The sequence below is a fragment of the Marasmius oreades genome, chromosome 9 (genome assembly GCF_018924745.1).
Source record: "Marasmius oreades isolate 03SP1 chromosome 9, whole genome shotgun sequence".
Taxonomy (NCBI): domain Eukaryota; kingdom Fungi; phylum Basidiomycota; class Agaricomycetes; order Agaricales; family Marasmiaceae; genus Marasmius; species Marasmius oreades.
Window position 1 is genome coordinate 2,796,795 of NC_057331.1, and position 18,033 is coordinate 2,814,827.

Genomic DNA, 18,033 nt, shown 5'->3' on the forward strand with positions numbered 1-18,033 from the left:
AAAAGAGGTTGCGCGGCCGGCACAGCCGAAACGGGCCGGCCCGTTCTCGCCTCCGAGAAATAAGCGCGCGTTGAGGAAGGCATCGGTGCTGCGTTGATTACATCGTCAACGTCAACTACGACGACCAATTGTAAAGGGATATCCCTTACATTCTACAAGGTTGTGTTCAAGAAAAGGGCGGACAAGAATCAAAGAGGCACAAAGGGAATCAGCAACAAATGCGGGAATCGCTAAGCCTTTGACAGTACTGTAACAGGCGTTGAAATGGTCATCAACTTCGGACCACTGGCTTAACGGTATCGAAAGTCATGGAGAACGCTAGGCATCGGTACTGATGAAATATTAATAATAAGATAAGAACACCTCTAATTTGTGCTGTCACCACTGAAGCAACAATGAAATCCCTCCTACACGGTCACACCTCTAGCTTCCAGGGTATGAGCGATGCATGTAACGACGTCGTCCTGGCGTGGTTCAAGGGAACATGCAAAAGGTTGGGGAGGTCTAGATTCCCGTGAGCACTTTGGAAAAGTCGAGGATGGGAAGGCAGGCGGGCACTTACATCGCAAGACCTGCGTCAACATACGCATGCGGGTCCGGAAACATGTAGTTTCCTTTATCGTCGGTGCTAGGTCTCAAATTGAAAGACCACAGAATACATGCTGTATTGATGCGCAACGAAGCATTAGCGACGGATCGACCGACACATATTCTATGTGAATATTCAGAGGCGATAAAATGACTAAAATCAAGTTGTGTACTGACCTACGTCCATAACCATAAGTAACATGAGACTCTTCATGCGTATCAGGAAGAGCTTGTTTCAATTTCCCGTCTTCATCGAGGTGCCGTTCTGGCCTGAAGTCTTCGGCATCATATCCCCAGACATTTTCGTCATGATTCATCGCCCTGAAATAACTTGGAATGAAGGGGGGTTCAGGTGACGAACGTACATGGAGGCCTACCAGGCATTGGGAACGACAATTGTGTCCTTCGGTAGGAAATATCCTTCGTAATAATCATCCTGATTCAGCCTATGTGGTATACCTACCGTGGAAGTTCAGCGTCAATGTCTTCGGATTTAAGAAAATGACCTACCTAACGGACCAACACCTCTCCATCGCAGAATTTCCCTGAGTAACGCGTTAAGGTAAGGCATTTGTTCCGGCTCTAGGTCCTTATATGTCGGCATACGATCCCTACCGACTACACGGTCGACTTCTTCTTGAGCCTTCTTCTGCACATCAGGGTAAAGAACAAGACTCATCACAACCCAAGCCATCTGACCAGACGTCTATACATATTACAACCTCAGTTCGCTTGATGCAGAAGAGATATGTTGCAATTACCGTCTCTACGCCTGCTGTGCTATAAAGATCGGGGTCAAAATGAGAAGATAATCGAAGGCAAAAGAAGTTTCCATACTACAACGTCGTGGCACACCATGCAGCCTCCCTGTCCGTCATGCCCAATTTCTCCTTGTTTTCATAGAATGAGGAGGCAGCACTGGGAACCTGAGTTCCGTTGCGCTAGGACACAATCGTATCAAGTCGGATTTTATCAAAGGCACAGAGGGGCATATATATTTTCAAGTGACGGAGGTAAGTGACATTCACTTACCTGTCACTTACCTCTAATTCAGTGACTAGTAAGTGACAGGTCAGTGATGGTTCAGTGACAAGTAAGTGATCGGTCAGTGATGTTCAGTGATGTGTGGGCTGGTGGCTATGCAAGGACACAGCCATACTATCAGTCTACGACTGTGCCCTCTCCGCTGTATGATCTGTGGTGAGCAACGTGCGCTATCCTGGCATGGCTCAATTGCGGGTCAATACAGACACAGTCAGGGATGTTCCAATAGCGGCGAAAGGACCCGAGCAGTTCCCTCAGTGCACAAAATCAATAATATTTAAAGGACTAGAATTTAGAATTTATTGAGTATTTATCAGATCTGACACAGACGGTGTTGGACAAGTGCCATTTAGATGACCATGGACCTTATTTATATGTAAGTGACAGTAAGCAAAATTTGAGAGAGGGTAAGTGTGCTTAGGTGAGGGTAAGTGACTATGTAAGTGATGTGTAAGTGAAAGTAAGTGACTAGTTAAGTGGAGGGAAGTGACGAGGTAAGTGGAGGTAAGTGACGGGTAAGTGATGGGTCAGTGACAGGTAAGCGAAAGTGAGTGACAGGTAAGTGATGGGTAAGTGATGGGTAAATAATAGTAAGTGACAGGTAAGTGACAGGTAAGTGATAGTAAGTGATAGTAAGTGACAGGTAAGTGATAGTAAGTGACAGGTAAGTGAGAGACCGAGAAGTTATTGGAGAATTACCTTCATATACGGCATCCGCACGTCTGCTGGCCTGAGTCCCAGCAACGTCAATGCTCTCCTTACATTGATGCTTAAAAAAATAATGTAAATGCTTGTCTCTGACTTGGGCTTAGACTTGGACTAGACTCCTGGCGTCAGGTGTGTATTGCTCTAGTATTCTATTACTACATTTATTGGGTACAGTACAGGTTTGGCGGCAGTGTTCTCCGGTGAGAAGCAGGTTTGGTGGCAGTGTCAAGTGTACAGGTTCGGTGACCACGGATTCGGTGGCAGTGAAGTTCAGTGACAGGTAAGTGATAGGTAAGTGATGGTTCAGTGAAAAATATACGGTCACTTACTGTCACTTACCCTGTCACTTGAATTTGTTGTGGCCCGGCACAGAGCACTTACTATACGAACAACAACATCGGAGAATAATTGTTCGAAAAAGACGGAATCCCTAGCAAAGATGCCTTCTGCATAACGTCTCCAAGCACACATCCATCTGGGTAGGTACATCATCCAAGGTAAAAGTTCCACCAAGAAGGCACCGGGGACGGCAGCCGCGAGTGCTTCCTGCACGTAGACATTGGCGCGTTGGATGTTTGGATCCAGCGAATCTAACATTGGAGGCAGACCATAGATCATGCCGAGCATTAGGGAGCTGCTAGCTCGGGACAGATGATTACCCCAATAATCTGGTTCTTGCAACATTTGGTGGCAAAGAATATAGGCCTCCCTCTCGTGCATATGAGAGTACCTCTTTATGTTGGTCAAAGCCCTACAGAAAGCGAGGTGTCACAGTGGATGGCAAGGTGAAGAACGTCATGTGAAACTCACTCTTGGGCAGCACGCCGCATTCTTTTACAAAAGGCATCATTCGACTGAAATGCGAACACCATACCCCCAGTGATAAGTCGTCCTGCAACAATATTAAGCGGGCGATCAGAGTAGATCGCTGAGTTACGTCGAATCGAAGTTAAAATGACAGTGAGTGTACAATGCGAACGAGCATATAGCACCTGAACGACGATCCAGAAGGTCCGAGGCTGCCTTGTGACTTCCAAGGACAACTACATTTTGACCAGCGATATTCACGTGGAAAATTGGCCCTACGAAGGATTGGAGGTCGGCGAACAAGGGAAATAGTCAGAAGGACGAAGACGTACCTAGCTCTTTTGACCATTGAGAGAGGGTGAGCCAGGTTTTCTTGATGGGCATGATGTGTAGATGGCCTATGAAGGGAAGTGCGCGCCCTGGACTAGGAGGAAAGTTACGATTCCGAGGGAAGAGCCAGAACGCTAAGATCGCTGCGAGAGAGAAGGTGAGTGAAAAGAGATATACATTATTGATGAGGGCGTTGGAGAGAATGGCGTTGAGAGGCATGGTCTAGGTGAATTGGGTAAACGGTATAAATATAAGAGAGAAGAGCGTGCAAATTCGCACAAAGTCGGCACCTACAACTGTGGAGGAAATCTGAGGGGCAACTCGGCCATCGCGGCGTCACCGTCGCTCGTCCTCTATTTTTACAACCTACCTCGAAGGACTGATTCCCATCAGCTATTGACGTTCGGCATGTATAAGTTAATATACGCCAACGTACATAAACTAGGCACGTTGATAGTGTACGTTGGATCCTTCTGCATCCTCGTGGTCCTTCGAAGGATATAAATCCCTAATCTGAATGACTTGACTGAAAAAAGTGTGGGTTCTTGAGTTGGTTATGTTTCGAGAGGCGTGTCTCAACGACGATTCGAAAAAGGTGTTTAAAGCTATAACCAATAAAAGTTTGAGTGACAGCTGCGTCGAGAAGCGAGACGGTGGAAACTATGTGGAAAGAAAAAAACTGGGCCCGATTGAACGACTTGCCAGAATGAAGACGATTGGAGGAATGATTGATGTCTGCCTGACGTATTGAATTGGGTGGGCATATTGCATTAATATTTTCCATCTAAGTATCCTGCACGGGTGCGGTCTTCTCCAGGGTAAGTTTTGTCAGGTATTTGGGCTCAAGGTGTCCTAGGTCGTGAAGGAGCGACGGAAAAACAAGTCGGCACAGTTAACGTTCTCGCCTCCGGAATAGGCGCGCGTTGAGGCAGGCATCGGTGCTGCGGTGATTACATCGTCAACGTCAACCACGACGGCCACGACGACCAAAGAGGTCTATGCCGGATATCCCCTTACATTCTTTACGGCGAGAAGCTCACAACTACACACTTATTCAGGACGACGAAGCTGGCGAACATACAAAACCGAATAAGATGAACACCGCAGGACGAGCAGCAATAGCATCCTCGTCCGCAAGAATATTCTCTCCTAACAAGCGAATGGAACGATACGTGGACGACCCAGAAGAAGCTGCTGGCCTGCTCGGAGCTGATGAGAGAGAAAGAGAGGAAGAGTTGCTGGAACCTTCACCACCAACTTCGTCGGTGCGTAGATTCTACATCACATTCTGGATTCAATACTGACATCTGATTGCAGAAAGCTTCTTCTTTACGAAAACCCTCAAAGGACAAATCACGAACGATACCTGTTCAGCAACCTTCTGAGAAATTCCAATCGAAATTTCCTGCCAATATCGTACGAAATCAAAAGTACAATGCCTTCACTTTCCTCCCAATCGTCTTTTATGAACAATTCAAGTTCTTTTTCAATTTGTATTTCCTTCTCGTCGCCCTTTCGCAGTTTGTCCCTGCCCTCAAGATTGGTGTGTTATGCAGTCTCGTTATCTTAGACCTAGCTCTGAACTCGACAGTTCTCTAGGGTTTATACTCACATATATCGCCCCACTTGCATTTGTTCTATTCGTCACAATGGGCAAGGAAGCCTACGATGATTACAAACGCTACCTACGAGACCGCGAAGCCAACTCTCAGAAATACCTCATTCTCGAACCACCCTCCACGACAAATCCGACCAACGGCGATATCGAATCCTCCGCACTCAATGCGTACCTCGATAACCATGCCAACACCCGTTCCGTACCTTCCTCCTCTCTCCGCGTAGGTCATCTCGTACGCCTCGAGAAGAACCAGCGTGTACCAGCCGACATGATTCTTCTAAAGACCTCCGATTCTTCTGGCACATGCTTCATTCGTACCGACCAGTTGGACGGAGAAACAGACTGGAAACTTCGGATTGCCGTTCCAGAGACGCAAAAACTTCAGGAGGCAGACTTGGTCAAGCTGGATGCTGAAGTTTACGCGGACGCGCCGATAAAGGATATCCATTCGTTCATCGGGACTTTTACCCTGAACTCTCCAGTGTCGCCTTCTACGGTCAACGAAGGTGATGATGATGTACCATTGCAAGTCATCCCACCAAGCGTTTCACCGTTGTCGGTGGAGAATGTACTTTGGAGTAACACGGTGTTGGCTGCGGGTTCGGCGGTGGGATTGGTTGTTTATACTGGGCCGGAGACGAGAGCGGTGATGAATACGAGTCATCCAGAGACGAAAGTTGGTTTGTTGGATTTGGAGATTAACAGACTCGCGAAGGTAGTTTTTACATTCCCTGTTCGTCTGAAAAAACTGACTGACCTTTTGGGTAGATTCTATGCGCCGTAACCTTTGCTCTATCACTCGTCCTTGTTGCTCTCAATGGATTCCGGGGATTATGGTATATCTACGTCTTCCGGTTCCTTATTCTCTTCTCGAGTATCATACCAATCAGGTATGTGGTTTCCCTATTCGCATTGACAAGTTATGGACTCACTATCCATAGCTTACGGGTCAACCTGGATATGGGTAAAACGGTCTACGCACAGCAAATTATGAACGATGCTGAAATCCCAAACACTATTGTCCGAACGAGCACCTTGCCAGAAGAGCTGGGGCGGATAACGTATCTGCTGAGTGATAAAACAGGGACTCTGACGCAAAATGGTGAGTAAGCCACGTCGGTCATTCTATCTCGATTTCTTTAACACTTTACAAAACCCCTTGTAGAAATGGAAATGCGCAAGCTTCACATGGGAACGATGTCTTATGGATTCGACTCGATGGATGAAGTCGCACATCAACTTGCACTGGCTTTCTCCGGCCCGGATCCTAACAGTCCTGGAGTCCATGTGAGGAATAACTCAGTCCAGATTCCTACAGGAGCTCAGCTGGCTATGGGTACGCGGGGTCGAAGAGATATGTCAAGTCGTGTGAGGGATGTCGTGCTTTCACTTGGCTTGTGTCACAACGTTCGTTATCGCATTCGCATTTCCCTTTTACTCTGTGACTTACCTTCTTCGACTTTAACCAGGTAACGCCAGTCACTAACGACGATGGAAGTGTCACCTACCAAGCCTCTTCACCCGACGAAGTTGCCATCGTCACATGGACTCAATCCGTCGGACTAACACTCACCTTCCGCGACCGCACTCGAATCCACCTTCAATCCCCCTCAGGATCTACCCTCACGTACGAAATCCTCGAAATCTTCCCGTTCACGTCTGAATCCAAGCGAATGGGTATTGTCGTCCGAGATACTTCGACCTCCGAAATCACCTTTTATCAAAAGGGTGCTGATGTCGTCATGAGCAGGATCGTGCAAAGGAACGATTGGTTGGAAGAGGAGTGCGGGAATATGGCCAGAGAAGGACTTCGGACGTTGGTTGTTGCACGTAAGAGGTTGGGAGCCAGTACGTATCAGTCCTTTAAGGAGGCGTATCATCAGGCGTCTATTCAGTTGGAGAACCGAAATGAGGGGATGGCGAATGTCGTTGAGGAGTATTTGGAGAGAGATATGGAGTTGTTGGGTTTGACTGGAGTTGAGGATAAGTTGCAGGAAGATGTGAAAGGGACGTTGGAGTTGCTAAGGAATGCGGGTGTTAAGATTTGGATGTTGACGGGGGATAAGGTTGAGACTGCGAGATGTATTGCGATATCGACAAAGCTGGTTGCGAGGGGGCAGTATATTCACGAGGTTGCGAAGAGTAAGTTGTTCGTGGCTTTCTATGGGTTGAGTGATTCATACTAATTTCTTTCTTTGTCAGTGAAAACATCCGATCAGATACGTGACCAGTTGGAGTTCCTACAGAATAAGTTGGACTGCTGTTTGGTCATCGATGGGGAATCTCTACAGGTAACATTTTGTGATGGCTGCTTGCTCTTGACGTTTAGCTGATCAGTTTTCTCCATTCTTCAGCTCACCCTCAACCTTTTCAAGAACGAATTCATCGAGATTGCTACCAAACTTTCCGCTGTCGTTGCCTGTCGATGTTCTCCAACCCAAAAGGCCGACGTTGCGAGGTTGATTAGGAAACATACCAAACAAAGAGTTTGCTGTATCGGAGATGGTGGAAACGATGTTAGTATGATCCAGGCTAGCGACGTCGGTAAGTTTCACTCTCCGTATTGTTTGGCACAACTTCGAATTTCTGACCCCGCTTTTACATAGGTGTCGGTATCGTAGGAAAAGAAGGAAAACAAGCCTCTCTGGCTGCCGACTTCTCCGTAACCCAATTCTCGCACTTGTCCAAACTCCTCCTATGGCATGGTCGTAACTCCTACCGACGATCAGCCAAACTCGCGCAATTCGTTATTCATCGTGGATTAATCATATCTATAATGCAAGCTGTCTTTTCTGCTATCTTTTATTTCGCGCCCATAGCGTTATATCAAGGGTGGTTGATGGTGGGGTATGCGACGATCTATACGATGGCACCCGTGTTTTCGTTGGTTTTGGATAGAGATGTCAGTGAAGATTTAGCTATGGTGTATCCGGAGCTGTATAAGGAGTTGACCAAAGTACGTTGACCATCGGTTCCGGTGCTGAATCCGGTCTCAATGACTTTCTTTTTCTAGGGAAGAGCACTATCATACAAAACGTTCTTCCAGTGGTTGATGATTAGCGTGTATCAAGGTAATTCGTCCTTTCTGCTCCCTTACCCCTTCGGCACTTTCGGTCTGACGTGGGTTTTTTTAGGAGCGGCAATAATGATTATGTCTCTTGTATTGTTCGAGAACGAATTTCTCCACATCGTATCGATATCATTCACGGCTCTTATCCTAAACGAGTTGATCATGGTCGCGTTGGAGATTACTACGTGGTATGCTTATCTCTTTCCCTCATTTACTTTGCGTAACGCGTCTGATACGAGGATATCTTTAGGCATGTATACATGGTCGTTTCGGAAGTCGTAACGCTGTTCTTTTATGTGATCAGTATCGCATTTTTACCAGAGTATTTCGGTTCGTGTTGGGAACTCACTCTATGAATATTGTGTATTGACGTCTTTTGTCGCTCGCCCTTGTAGACCTCTCGTTCGTCGTTACAGTAGGGTACGCATGGAAGGTTGCTGTCATCGTAGCCATTAGTGCTCTACCGTTATGGATCATCAAGTTAATCAAGAGTAGAGTTGCTCCAGCCGCCTCGAGCAAGTTGTTGTAGATTCGGATGATTCGCCGCAGCCTAGTAGACAGGTGTCTAATCTTTATACCATTTGATGTCTTTCTCTTACACTTACGAGTGGAACAAATAATGTATGTTATGATTGGGATTCTGACAACGGATATAAAATGATTGTTGTGGTTGCTATTGATGACGGGCTGAAATAAGGGGAAAGTAGAGGGAAGATAATGCCATCATGAAAATGAGCTGTTGTATGTGGTAAAAATCGTATCTCACACGCGTCGTAGTCAACGTAGCATTAGAAAAACGAGCAAACGAGCCACAGAACGAAGGAGAACGCCAAAAAATGTTTAAAGGTTAGAAATGTAATCAACCAGAGTGGGGAGGCGGCGTCGCATCATGAGAAGAGATAAACGGGCTCTGGTAGAATCCACTGTTGGGCTGATGCCAATCAAGGTTTCCTGGAATGGCCACATTCTGCATCGGTGCTCCTGCGTTTCCCCAACCTACACCACGACCGGAACCACTGAAAGGAGGCGCCATTCCTGGCGGCATGACTCCACCACCAATCGGACCACCAGGTGCACCCCAAGGTGTTCTATCCCCGATTGCACTCCTTGATGGGCTCGTAGTGGCAGCTGAAGACCCCCATATCGCACCTGCAGTAGTCGCTCTTCTCCCCGTCGCAGCAGTCAACACCTCATCTTCGTCGGCCACCAGTGCTGAAGACCCCAGAAAGCCTTTAGGACTAGGACTTCGCCTGATAGGTGACCCAGAACCCGAACTGGGACAACTTTCGCCTGCGTTGCCTCCGCCACTGCTATTACTAACAGAGGGTCTACCAATCGGAGCGAGAGGGCGACCGATAGGACCTGGGGCACCGATCGACGATCGTCGAGGTGCTTGAGGTGGTAACATGGTGGAACCGCTGGCTAGTGCTGCCGATGACGACGACGTAAGGATTCCCGCTGATTTGGGTGGAGGCCCAATCGGAGCTGGAGGATTACCGGAGACACCTCGGTTGAACGATTGTGGGTCGAACGGGCTGGGTGCATTTCCTACAGGTGCACCAGGATTACCGAAGTTTCGCGGAAGTGCAGAGGGCCCGAGGTTGTTTGACTGATGAGGACCTCCAGAAAGAGGATGAGAGCCTTGCATAGGTGCGGGACCTGCGAATCCAAATGGCGAAGGTGGCCCAAACCGTTGAGGCATCGTCGGTGACATAGGCTGGGGGAGCATTCCAGGAGGTGGGGCAAACATGGGAGACTGTGGAATGTGTTGGGGAATTGCACCGATGGGGGTCCCTGGTGCTGAAACCTGCTGTGAGATAGGCCGCGGTGGATGATGATGAGCATGTAGAGGTGGGGGCGGATGTTGCTGATGAGGCTGTTGAGGTTGAGGTTGTTGCAAGGGCCGAGGAGGAGTTGTATTAAGAGCAGGCAAAGAGACTGCGGAGGACGACGAAGAAGCGTTAACGGCGCTATTGGAAGACGAAGCCGCCGACACAGGAATAGGCTTGTTGAGGATTTTCTTCGGCTGGCCGTTGGTTCTGGCGTTGGAACTAGAGGCAGAAGCGTTATTTCTGGGCGATGTCGGCACACTGAGTCGATTGATTCGCGCAGCCTTCTGCTGGGCAGCTTTTTCCTTGGCTTCCCGCTCCTTCTCCTCCTTCTCCTTCTGCTCTCGCTCTTTTCGCTCGCGTTCCTTTCGTTCCCGCTGGGCTTTTTCTTCTCTCTCTTTCTCCTCGCGTCGAGCCTTTTCAACCGCGGCTTTTTCTGCTTTTTCTGCCTTCAGCCGTTCTTCCCGTTCCTCTTTAGCTTTTCTATCCCGTTCCTCCTTTTCTCGCCTCTCGGCCTTCAGTTTCTCCTCCCGTTCTTTGCGTTTGCGCTCCTTCTCAGCCTCCCTCTCTTTCTCCTCAGCGATACGTTTCCGCCGTTCCTCTTCCTTCTTCTGTTTCTCCTCCTCCTGCGCCTTACGTGCAAGCTCACGTTTCGCGCGTTCCTCTTCCCGCTTCCTTCGCTGTTCCTCCTCAAGGGCGGTTTGTTTGGCCTTGAGAGTTGCTTCTTCAGCAGCCTTCTCTACCTCCTTTTTCGCCTTTTCCTCCTCTTTAGCGAGTTTCTGTTGTCTATGTTTGTGAAGAACGATGAGGGCGCTTGTCAGCTGATACAGTTCCGACTCGGTAAGAAACGACGGAGAAGATGGTGGAAAGACGATAACAGAAAGAGCAGCAAGTGCGAATAACATCAGGAATTTCATCCCGATGTTGACGAAGACGTTCAGCGTCAAAAATAAAAGGGACATTGCACAACGTATCAACCAAAAAGTAAAAAGCGCACTAGTCCCGTCGTTGGGGAAGGAAGCGGAGAAGGGAAAAAAGACCAGAATATATAATTCGAAGGTCGACATGCGCACGACGTCTCAAAACAATGCGCTTTACCCCGTGCTTACACGAGCAACCGGTCATACCGAACTTTTCGGGCAAACCCCAAAAGTTCTGATCGAGCCTTCTCCTCGCGGTCAAAGCGATCAATCAGGGTAATATCAACAGTTGACCGGAGAGGAAAAGAAAATGGGATTAAGAATGAAACGAAACAAGGCCACATACCTCTTCTTATCCTTTTTCCTTTGGTTTGCAGTCTGTTTCTTGGCCTCCCGCTCCTTGGATAACTTGTCCTCATCTTCAAGCTCACGCAAGAGTTGCAACTGCCGTTCTTGAGCAACTTTCTCCCGATATGCTTGTAGCACGCGTTGCTCGAACATCCGCGCGGCGAAGATACTGAACATGCGTTTGCCTTCCTCCATCTTTTGTTCTTCTGTCATGACCTAGAGAACATCGATTAGCTTCTGTTTAGAAAAGGATGACATATGAGGAAGGGAGAAAGACGTAAAGAGTAGATATGACGTCTTCAAGCGTAGGCGTGAAGGATACACCCTAATTTGTAATGCAACCCCAGGCAGAAATCCAGCACCGAAAAGATACAGTGAAACGGATAATATCTTCGCCACCCTGGACTGCGTACTATGGGGCAACCACCTCCAAACGGAACCTGGTCTCATAACAGGCACGGTCATCCTACCGCGGACGTCGCATCCGACGGGTGTTTATGATCGACGATACGTAGTAACGCCATCTGCAGCCACATAGACGACGGAAGAAGAGGGAAGAAATGGAATGAGTAAAAGGCGCGAGCGCAGCCACACACCTCTTCTTCCTCCTCGTCCTCATCCTCATCCTCATCCTCGTCCTCGTCCTCGTCTTCATCATCGTCCTCATCCTCATCACCCTCATCATCGTCTCTGTCAACGAGGAAAGATATGAAGTCAGAATCCAGATTAAGTAACCGAGATGAAACGTAAACAAAGGCCATTGGGTAGAAGGGATTCATGTCCAGAAATGAAACACCAAGTAGAAGCAACCGAAAACGGAACCTACTCGCTGTCTTCTGCAACACCTTTGGCAGCGTCTTCCTCTCTCTGCATCCGTCGCTCTGCCAACTGTTCCATCATTTCCAGGAACTTTTGACCGTCGTTCTTGAGTAGGTCGTCTGCAACAGTGAGAATATTTCCCGGTCCTAACAAAGATAATTGAGTAGAAGGTCAGCTTCATCGATCAGACCTGGTGAAAAGTAAGCTGAGAAATGTAGCGCAGTTTCCGATCTTTCGGGCGAGAAATAATCATGTTGAGAGTGAGATCGGTAAAGTGTTTCACAGGGGTGGATGGACAAAATGAGTAGCACTAGAAAAACGCACCGGCCACGGCTAGACTACTCCCAAGATTGAACAAGCCATCTTTCCCGGAAGTGCCCTTGGCAGCGACACCGTTCACTTGCCCAGCTTTCGCGGTAGCATTTCGATCGTTGTTTGGATTCGTTGTTGGAGGATTCCCTGGTGGTCGCCTTCGTTGTTGGCCTTTCCCTCCGTGAGCATAGTCTTCTTCCGGCACGGCTTCCTCTTCTTCCTCCTCTTCCTCCTCTTCCTCCTCTTCCTCTTCCTCCTCTTCGTACTCCTCTTCCTCCTCTTCATACTCATCATCATCTGCATCATCATCATCAAACTCGCTTTCCATTCGAGGATGTGGATGTTGATGAGGGTGAATGTGAGGCTGTCTGTGATGGGGTTGCTGAGGGTGTCTTCCCCGACCGTTGACCTGCGGGGTGCTCTTGGGATTTGCGACATTGTTTGCTCCTCTTCCAGGAGGATGCTTGCCTTGCTGTTGTTGTGGATGCGGGACGTATGGGTGACCGACTACCGCGCCGTTCTTGTCAAGCTCAACCGAGCCAGGAAAAGGACCCGGGCCAGGGGGTGGTGAAAGGGCACCGCCAGAACTGAGGTATCGCTGCTGGTAGTTCGCGTACTGTTCTAGCTCTTCGTAATAAGCATCGTACAGTACCTCGAGCTCTTCCTCTATTGCATTCCTGTTTTCATTCCAAATTCCCATTCAAGATGTTGAAGGATCGACGATTTGTGAAAGAATAAGCAGCAGTTGAAAGAAGAATTCGTCAGAAAAGAATATATTATAGCAAGAGAAAATGGAACGAAAAAAAAACATACCGCTTCCGCCCACAGACCGCACAGGAGCAACTATGTTTCTGTTGTTCCTTCATCTTCCTCAACACTGTGTCCTTTTCGATCCTGACCAGATTCCTTCGGTCTTCCTCTCCCAATCCCAGCCAAAATTCTTTGATCCTTTCTCTCTCCTCAGTCGTACTCGTACTCCATATCTTGCTATTGTTCTTGGGAGTAGAGGTGGCACCTGACCCAGTGCCTCCTCCAGTGCCTCCTCCAGTACCAGACGACCGGTGCTTCCCAGATTGGTTATGTCCAGGTTGCTGCCCTGCCTGCTGCTGAGCATATGCATGAGGTGGAATCGGCGCCTTTGACTGGGCACGCGCACTGGGTCGAGCCGTCGACTGCGGTTGTTGCTGAGTATTTTGCTGAGAGTAAGTCATTGGTTTTTTCCCGATAGAAACTTGACTGGGCTGAGGTTGCTGGTTTGGTTGGCCAGAACGGGTCACTGCCATTGCCTTCGAAAGTTGATGGTCGATGATTTGGTCGGGTGGCCGGGAGGACGAGATTGAAAATGATGACAAAGCTAGTCCGTGGACCACTTGCTTTATTTGGAATCAATCAATCTTCCGACACTCGGCAATTCGGAAGCGACCGTTGACGTCCTGCCGATCCAAAGATTTCTTTTGTCCTTATACTAGGCTAGATTTCTGGATTCAGATTTGCTATCGAAATTTAGCGTTCAGCCTCATGTGCCATGATATTAGTATTATTATCATGCGGCAGACTTCCAAAAAATTCATAACACCGAACTTCAAGGCACCCTACGCGCGTAACGAGGGGTCGCCGTTCTACATAATATTAATAATGTTCTCTTACACTCGCCCATGCATTTCACTCAAAATCCAACTCGGTTGGAAGTCCGCCATGTACGTGCCACTCCGAATGACATGAAGCTCGAGGGTATAGCGGCACTTAGAACGCCGTTAAGAGCCGAAGCGATGCGGAAAAAACGGAGGGCTAGCCGAGTGTCGTTGCTTGCAGCGGGCCGGTTCTCCCAGTACACGTGCAAGTTGACAAACGATGCGTTCGTTGGTGACCCCACGTTTTGTCTTCCCAAGACTCCAACAAAGGCTCCATTAACACTTGCATCTCATGATCACACGATGGAACATCGCACAACGGCGGTCAAAACACAAAAAGTATTCTTGAATGTGATGCAAGGAAAGATAGATAATCGTTATCTTGTGGCCGAGCACGCCGACGGTATATAGACTCCAGGAATCTTCATCTTCTCAGCGACAACATTCCCACCGACATGTTTCTCAATCACACATATCACACATACTTGCTCTCGGACAACATCGGGATTTCCTTCACTGACAATGGCCCTCCACCAAACTCCGACAACTACACCACTCTCGTCATCTTTCACGGGACTGCTTTCAATGGATGTGAGTGCGGCATTCTAAGGTTTTCCAGGTAATTGTCTCATTCTGGCGAGTGAAGACAGTCTAGAGAAGCTTCACGGCTTTTCCCATCAGCTCAATCTCCGTACCGTCATCTGGAATCGACGTGAATATCCCTGTTCGACGCCATACTCCGACTCCGAGCTCGAAGATCTCACAAAAGGCCGGAAAATCTTCATGGACAGAATTGGGAGACAGGTCTGCGAGTTTCTGTTACAGTTCATTGAGAAGGAGAAGATACCCAAAGCTAGCGATGACTTGAGGAGAGGGGGTATCGCGGTCATGGGCTGGTTCATCGGTGCTTGTTCAGCGATGGCACTCTTCTCCGATGCGGATCTTGTACCTCGCAGGACACACGCAATTCTGGAGCAATACGTGAAAGACCTCGTTTTGACAGGTGAGTGATTACGTTTTACTTCGAGCATGCTATAATTATAATTCTTCGATATCCTACAGATCCTCCCTACCTCTGTTTTGGCTTCAAAATGCCGGACATCCGGTATTACGATACTTGGACCGACCCAGATTTAAAGACTCCACAAGAAAAGGTTCAGAAGTTTAGTGTCTGGGTATCTTCGTTCTTTGATCACCCCAATCCTGATTCCGGGGACGTTCGAGACATGGACCTCACGGCAAAACAAGGTGGCAATGCGACCGTCGCGAAGTGGACTTCAAAAGAGTTTGAGCGTTATTTCAGCGAAGGGGCGGCCGTAAGATCCGACTTTCCTATGTGCGCTCTACCTCATCTTGAATTCAACTTGCTGCTTTCGGGACTCAACTTTCTGCTTGAAAGGTATACCGAACCAATGCAAACGACACTCAGAGAATTGACGGAACAGGTGTTTTACGATGAGAGCCTCATTAAATCCCACTTTCCTCACCTCAAGGTTACTGTGGTTTACGGTACGAGAACAACTTGGCGGAGTCTGTGGGGCTCGAAGGAACTACAAAGAAGTTATGATGAGCGCTTGTCGAAGGGAATGAAGGCGAGACCTCTAAGATCATACAAGATATCTGGAGCGAACCATTTTGTACGCAAATATGACTTCATCTCACAACTGCAATCTGAAGGTTAATATTCCTCACCCCTCTAGCTACACTGGGAGGACCCAAAGCTTTTACTGGAGAAGGTGGCAGAAGGAATCAGGGGGCCAAACGGCACGCACTTTCGCGGTACATAGTATTTGGGTCATTACCGTGACGCGTAATGGAATTTGTCAGTGCACCGCGTCTTGCAACACCAACAAGGTCTCACAGCGCCAGCCCTGATCCCTCTTTTAATCTCGGACGAAACTTACCCCTCGAAGAATCGGCATGCTTCTGATGAATTGATCATGCCCTCTCAAAATACCTATTTCCACCACTAGACCCCACTGCACCCGAATCTGTTTGAGAAGGCTTATCTGTGGATTGTGGACCGTGGTGTCAGGTGATTGTTCCAAGTTCAAGTTAGGCATGCGCAATACTTCAGGCCGGCAGCTCCAAGTTTTCTGTCTAGGACGCAGGGGGGGGGGGGGAGAGCTTGGCCTGTAGAGGAGCCTGAGGCCGACCGTGCAGGTCATATGCTCATTCGTGCTGGAAATGACTACTACTCAGTCAGGGAAGAAATTGCATTATACGATCGGTAGCTGGTTTTTTTGTGTATTTCTCTCTCTATTTCGCTTACTTCAAGATTATCATTTTTCTCAGTTCAGCGACACTCCTGCCTCTCACTAGTCTCGGCTATGATCAGGGAATGACCAATGATGCAGAGTCGACACTTCACCTAGGCTGAGGTTCAAGCTAGGAAGACTCACTCCATTCACGAGGCCTTTGAGGACCAACTTAGACTCTAGACTCGTAGTGGAAAAGGTTTCTAGCCTGACATCTCGAACACCATGGAGGTGCTCAATGAAGTTCCTGTAAATTCAAGTAATTGTCCGATATCCTCAACTCGGTCGCTGCGAAAACCACGCCATCGCATGTCAGATCTCGACTTCCTGAGTTAGGTGACTCTTTCCCTACTTATTGTTGTCCACTAGTCCTCAAAGGCTCAAACGTGAACGTACACGGTACTACCTGCGGAATGCCACTGGCCAGTCCGGGCCACTGGTCCGACTTAATAAATAAATATTTGGCGGCATTGTCTTGCTCTGAATCGAGCCACTTGAGTCATTGAAATGTTCAAGCTATCTTCGCGATACAAAAATGGGAAGAGAAATTCTTATTACTGTCATTGACCCCGAAGTCGGCAATCTAAGGAGAAATATTTATATAATTAAGAAAATATATACCAGAACCTGTAAATACAATGCAGTTGCATAGAATACCTTTTGAGGTATATGCCTGCCAATTTTCGTGTGGGTAGGGTGTAATGCTGTTGAGATATGAATTTTTTAATGAGGGGGTGTCGAAAACGTGGCCCCACGGCGAAGTCGGAAATCGCGGGCCGGCAACGTGATTACATGTGACACAATCATACACATTGATGAATCGTCCAAGAATTGTCAATATCTCGTATATAAGAGTTTTGTTTGAGCACCTGGGACCTATAAATTCATTTTAAATGCTCTTGTTGCAAGATGCATTGATAGAGGCTGTCCTTGTGGGAGGATGACCTTAATTTGGTAGTTTTTCCTCATTTAGGTACAGTCAGAGTGCACTGGTGGCACCAAAATCTATTACAATTCATTGTTGGGTCCTAAGGGGAGCAAATGAAGATCATCTGACATCTGACAGGAATGTTTCCTCCCCTCTAGAAACAATTTTTGGGTGTAAAACACAAAAATCTGGGATATTTGCAGGTATGGGCTGTGTAGACTCAAAAAAAATCATAAAAATCCAAGGATAATAGATTCTGGTAGCCTGATAGGTATATATAACTGTGCTGGGAGCCCTGCCCATGGCATGTCCAGCTGAACTTGAAGTAGTCGCTGCAATCTAGAGTCAGAATGATAGAAAAAAAACTGAGTGTATTATATAAACCTGACTCCAGAGACTTGTAAGATAGTTATGGGTGTAGTCCTGGGTGTCTGTGAGATGGAGAAGTATGTTGCAGTCATAACATACCAAGAACGGCGAGAGGTTGATGAGTACTTGTGCTGCAGTGGCCGATCTCCTGATTAGGAAATATTCTCACGCTTCGATTTTTGGTCGGAAAACTGACCCCTCATTGTGCTACTGCCACAACTCAGTGAGGAACCCATCCCCCGTTATGAAAATTGTCAGGCATGCATATAAGACCCTGCTCCTTCTTTTTTGATAGTATATTTGCTCAAAAATCTAGTCTAACACTCACTATATCACACTCTTCCGACTTCCCCGTTTTTCCGACTTCAGGGTCAATGACAGTACTTGGTAGAACTCTCTGATATAGATTTCGTCCAGTCGAATGCCAATCGAATGCAGACCTTGGATGCGATCG

The 18,033-nt window shown here is 47.8% G+C and overlaps 5 protein-coding genes across 6 annotated transcripts; 2 read left to right on the forward strand and 3 right to left on the reverse strand.

Annotated features, from left to right (window-relative positions):
* Positions 1-407: 407 nt before the first annotated feature.
* E1B28_013757 (uncharacterized protein) lies at positions 408-1,466 on the reverse strand (the record flags this gene model as incomplete). The annotated part of the gene is made up of 7 exons (XM_043158933.1): positions 408-504; positions 563-712; positions 766-909; positions 966-1,047; positions 1,099-1,294; positions 1,350-1,368; positions 1,426-1,466. 7 exons carry the CDS (start codon positions 1,464-1,466, stop codon positions 408-410), a joined length of 729 nt encoding a protein of 242 aa, XP_043004288.1.
* A 1,008-nt stretch (positions 1,467-2,474) lies between these two features.
* On the reverse strand, positions 2,475-4,331 carry E1B28_013758 (uncharacterized protein). Its single transcript, XM_043158934.1, has 5 exons — positions 3,914-4,331; positions 3,480-3,856; positions 3,333-3,422; positions 3,151-3,268; positions 2,475-3,091 (listed from the first exon to the last, which is right to left on the reverse strand). The coding sequence occupies exons 2-5, from the start codon at positions 3,694-3,696 to the stop codon at positions 2,662-2,664; spliced, it is 855 nt and encodes a 284-aa protein (XP_043004289.1). The 5' UTR covers positions 3,697-3,856; positions 3,914-4,331; the 3' UTR covers positions 2,475-2,661.
* A 73-nt stretch (positions 4,332-4,404) lies between these two features.
* Positions 4,405-8,771, forward strand: E1B28_013759 (uncharacterized protein). The gene is made up of 14 exons (XM_043158935.1): positions 4,405-4,742; positions 4,795-5,020; positions 5,077-5,810; positions 5,864-5,985; positions 6,037-6,197; positions 6,261-6,502; positions 6,565-7,237; positions 7,298-7,386; positions 7,450-7,639; positions 7,702-8,051; positions 8,109-8,166; positions 8,230-8,353; positions 8,416-8,495; positions 8,561-8,771. The coding sequence occupies exons 1-14, from the start codon at positions 4,476-4,478 to the stop codon at positions 8,692-8,694; spliced, it is 3,450 nt and encodes a 1,149-aa protein (XP_043004290.1). The 5' UTR covers positions 4,405-4,475; the 3' UTR covers positions 8,695-8,771.
* On the reverse strand, positions 8,772-13,720 carry E1B28_013760 (uncharacterized protein). Its single transcript, XM_043158936.1, has 6 exons — positions 13,207-13,720; positions 12,406-13,070; positions 12,089-12,227; positions 11,859-11,952; positions 11,261-11,478; positions 8,772-10,780 (listed from the first exon to the last, which is right to left on the reverse strand). The coding sequence occupies exons 1-6, from the start codon at positions 13,674-13,676 to the stop codon at positions 9,025-9,027; spliced, it is 3,342 nt and encodes a 1,113-aa protein (XP_043004291.1). The 5' UTR covers positions 13,677-13,720; the 3' UTR covers positions 8,772-9,024.
* Positions 13,721-14,283: 563 nt separating this feature from the next.
* Positions 14,284-16,131, forward strand: E1B28_013761 (uncharacterized protein). Of its 2 annotated transcripts, none has more exons than XM_043158937.1 (5): positions 14,284-14,615; positions 14,671-15,027; positions 15,087-15,360; positions 15,424-15,661; positions 15,725-16,131. In XM_043158937.1, exons 1-5 carry the CDS (start codon positions 14,480-14,482, stop codon positions 15,809-15,811), a joined length of 1,092 nt encoding a protein of 363 aa, XP_043004292.1. In that variant the 5' UTR covers positions 14,284-14,479; the 3' UTR covers positions 15,812-16,131. The 2 variants fall into 2 exon arrangements, with proteins under 2 accessions (XP_043004292.1, XP_043004293.1); XM_043158938.1 differs by having other exon boundaries at positions 14,675-15,027.
* The last annotated feature ends 1,902 nt before the right edge of the window (positions 16,132-18,033 follow it).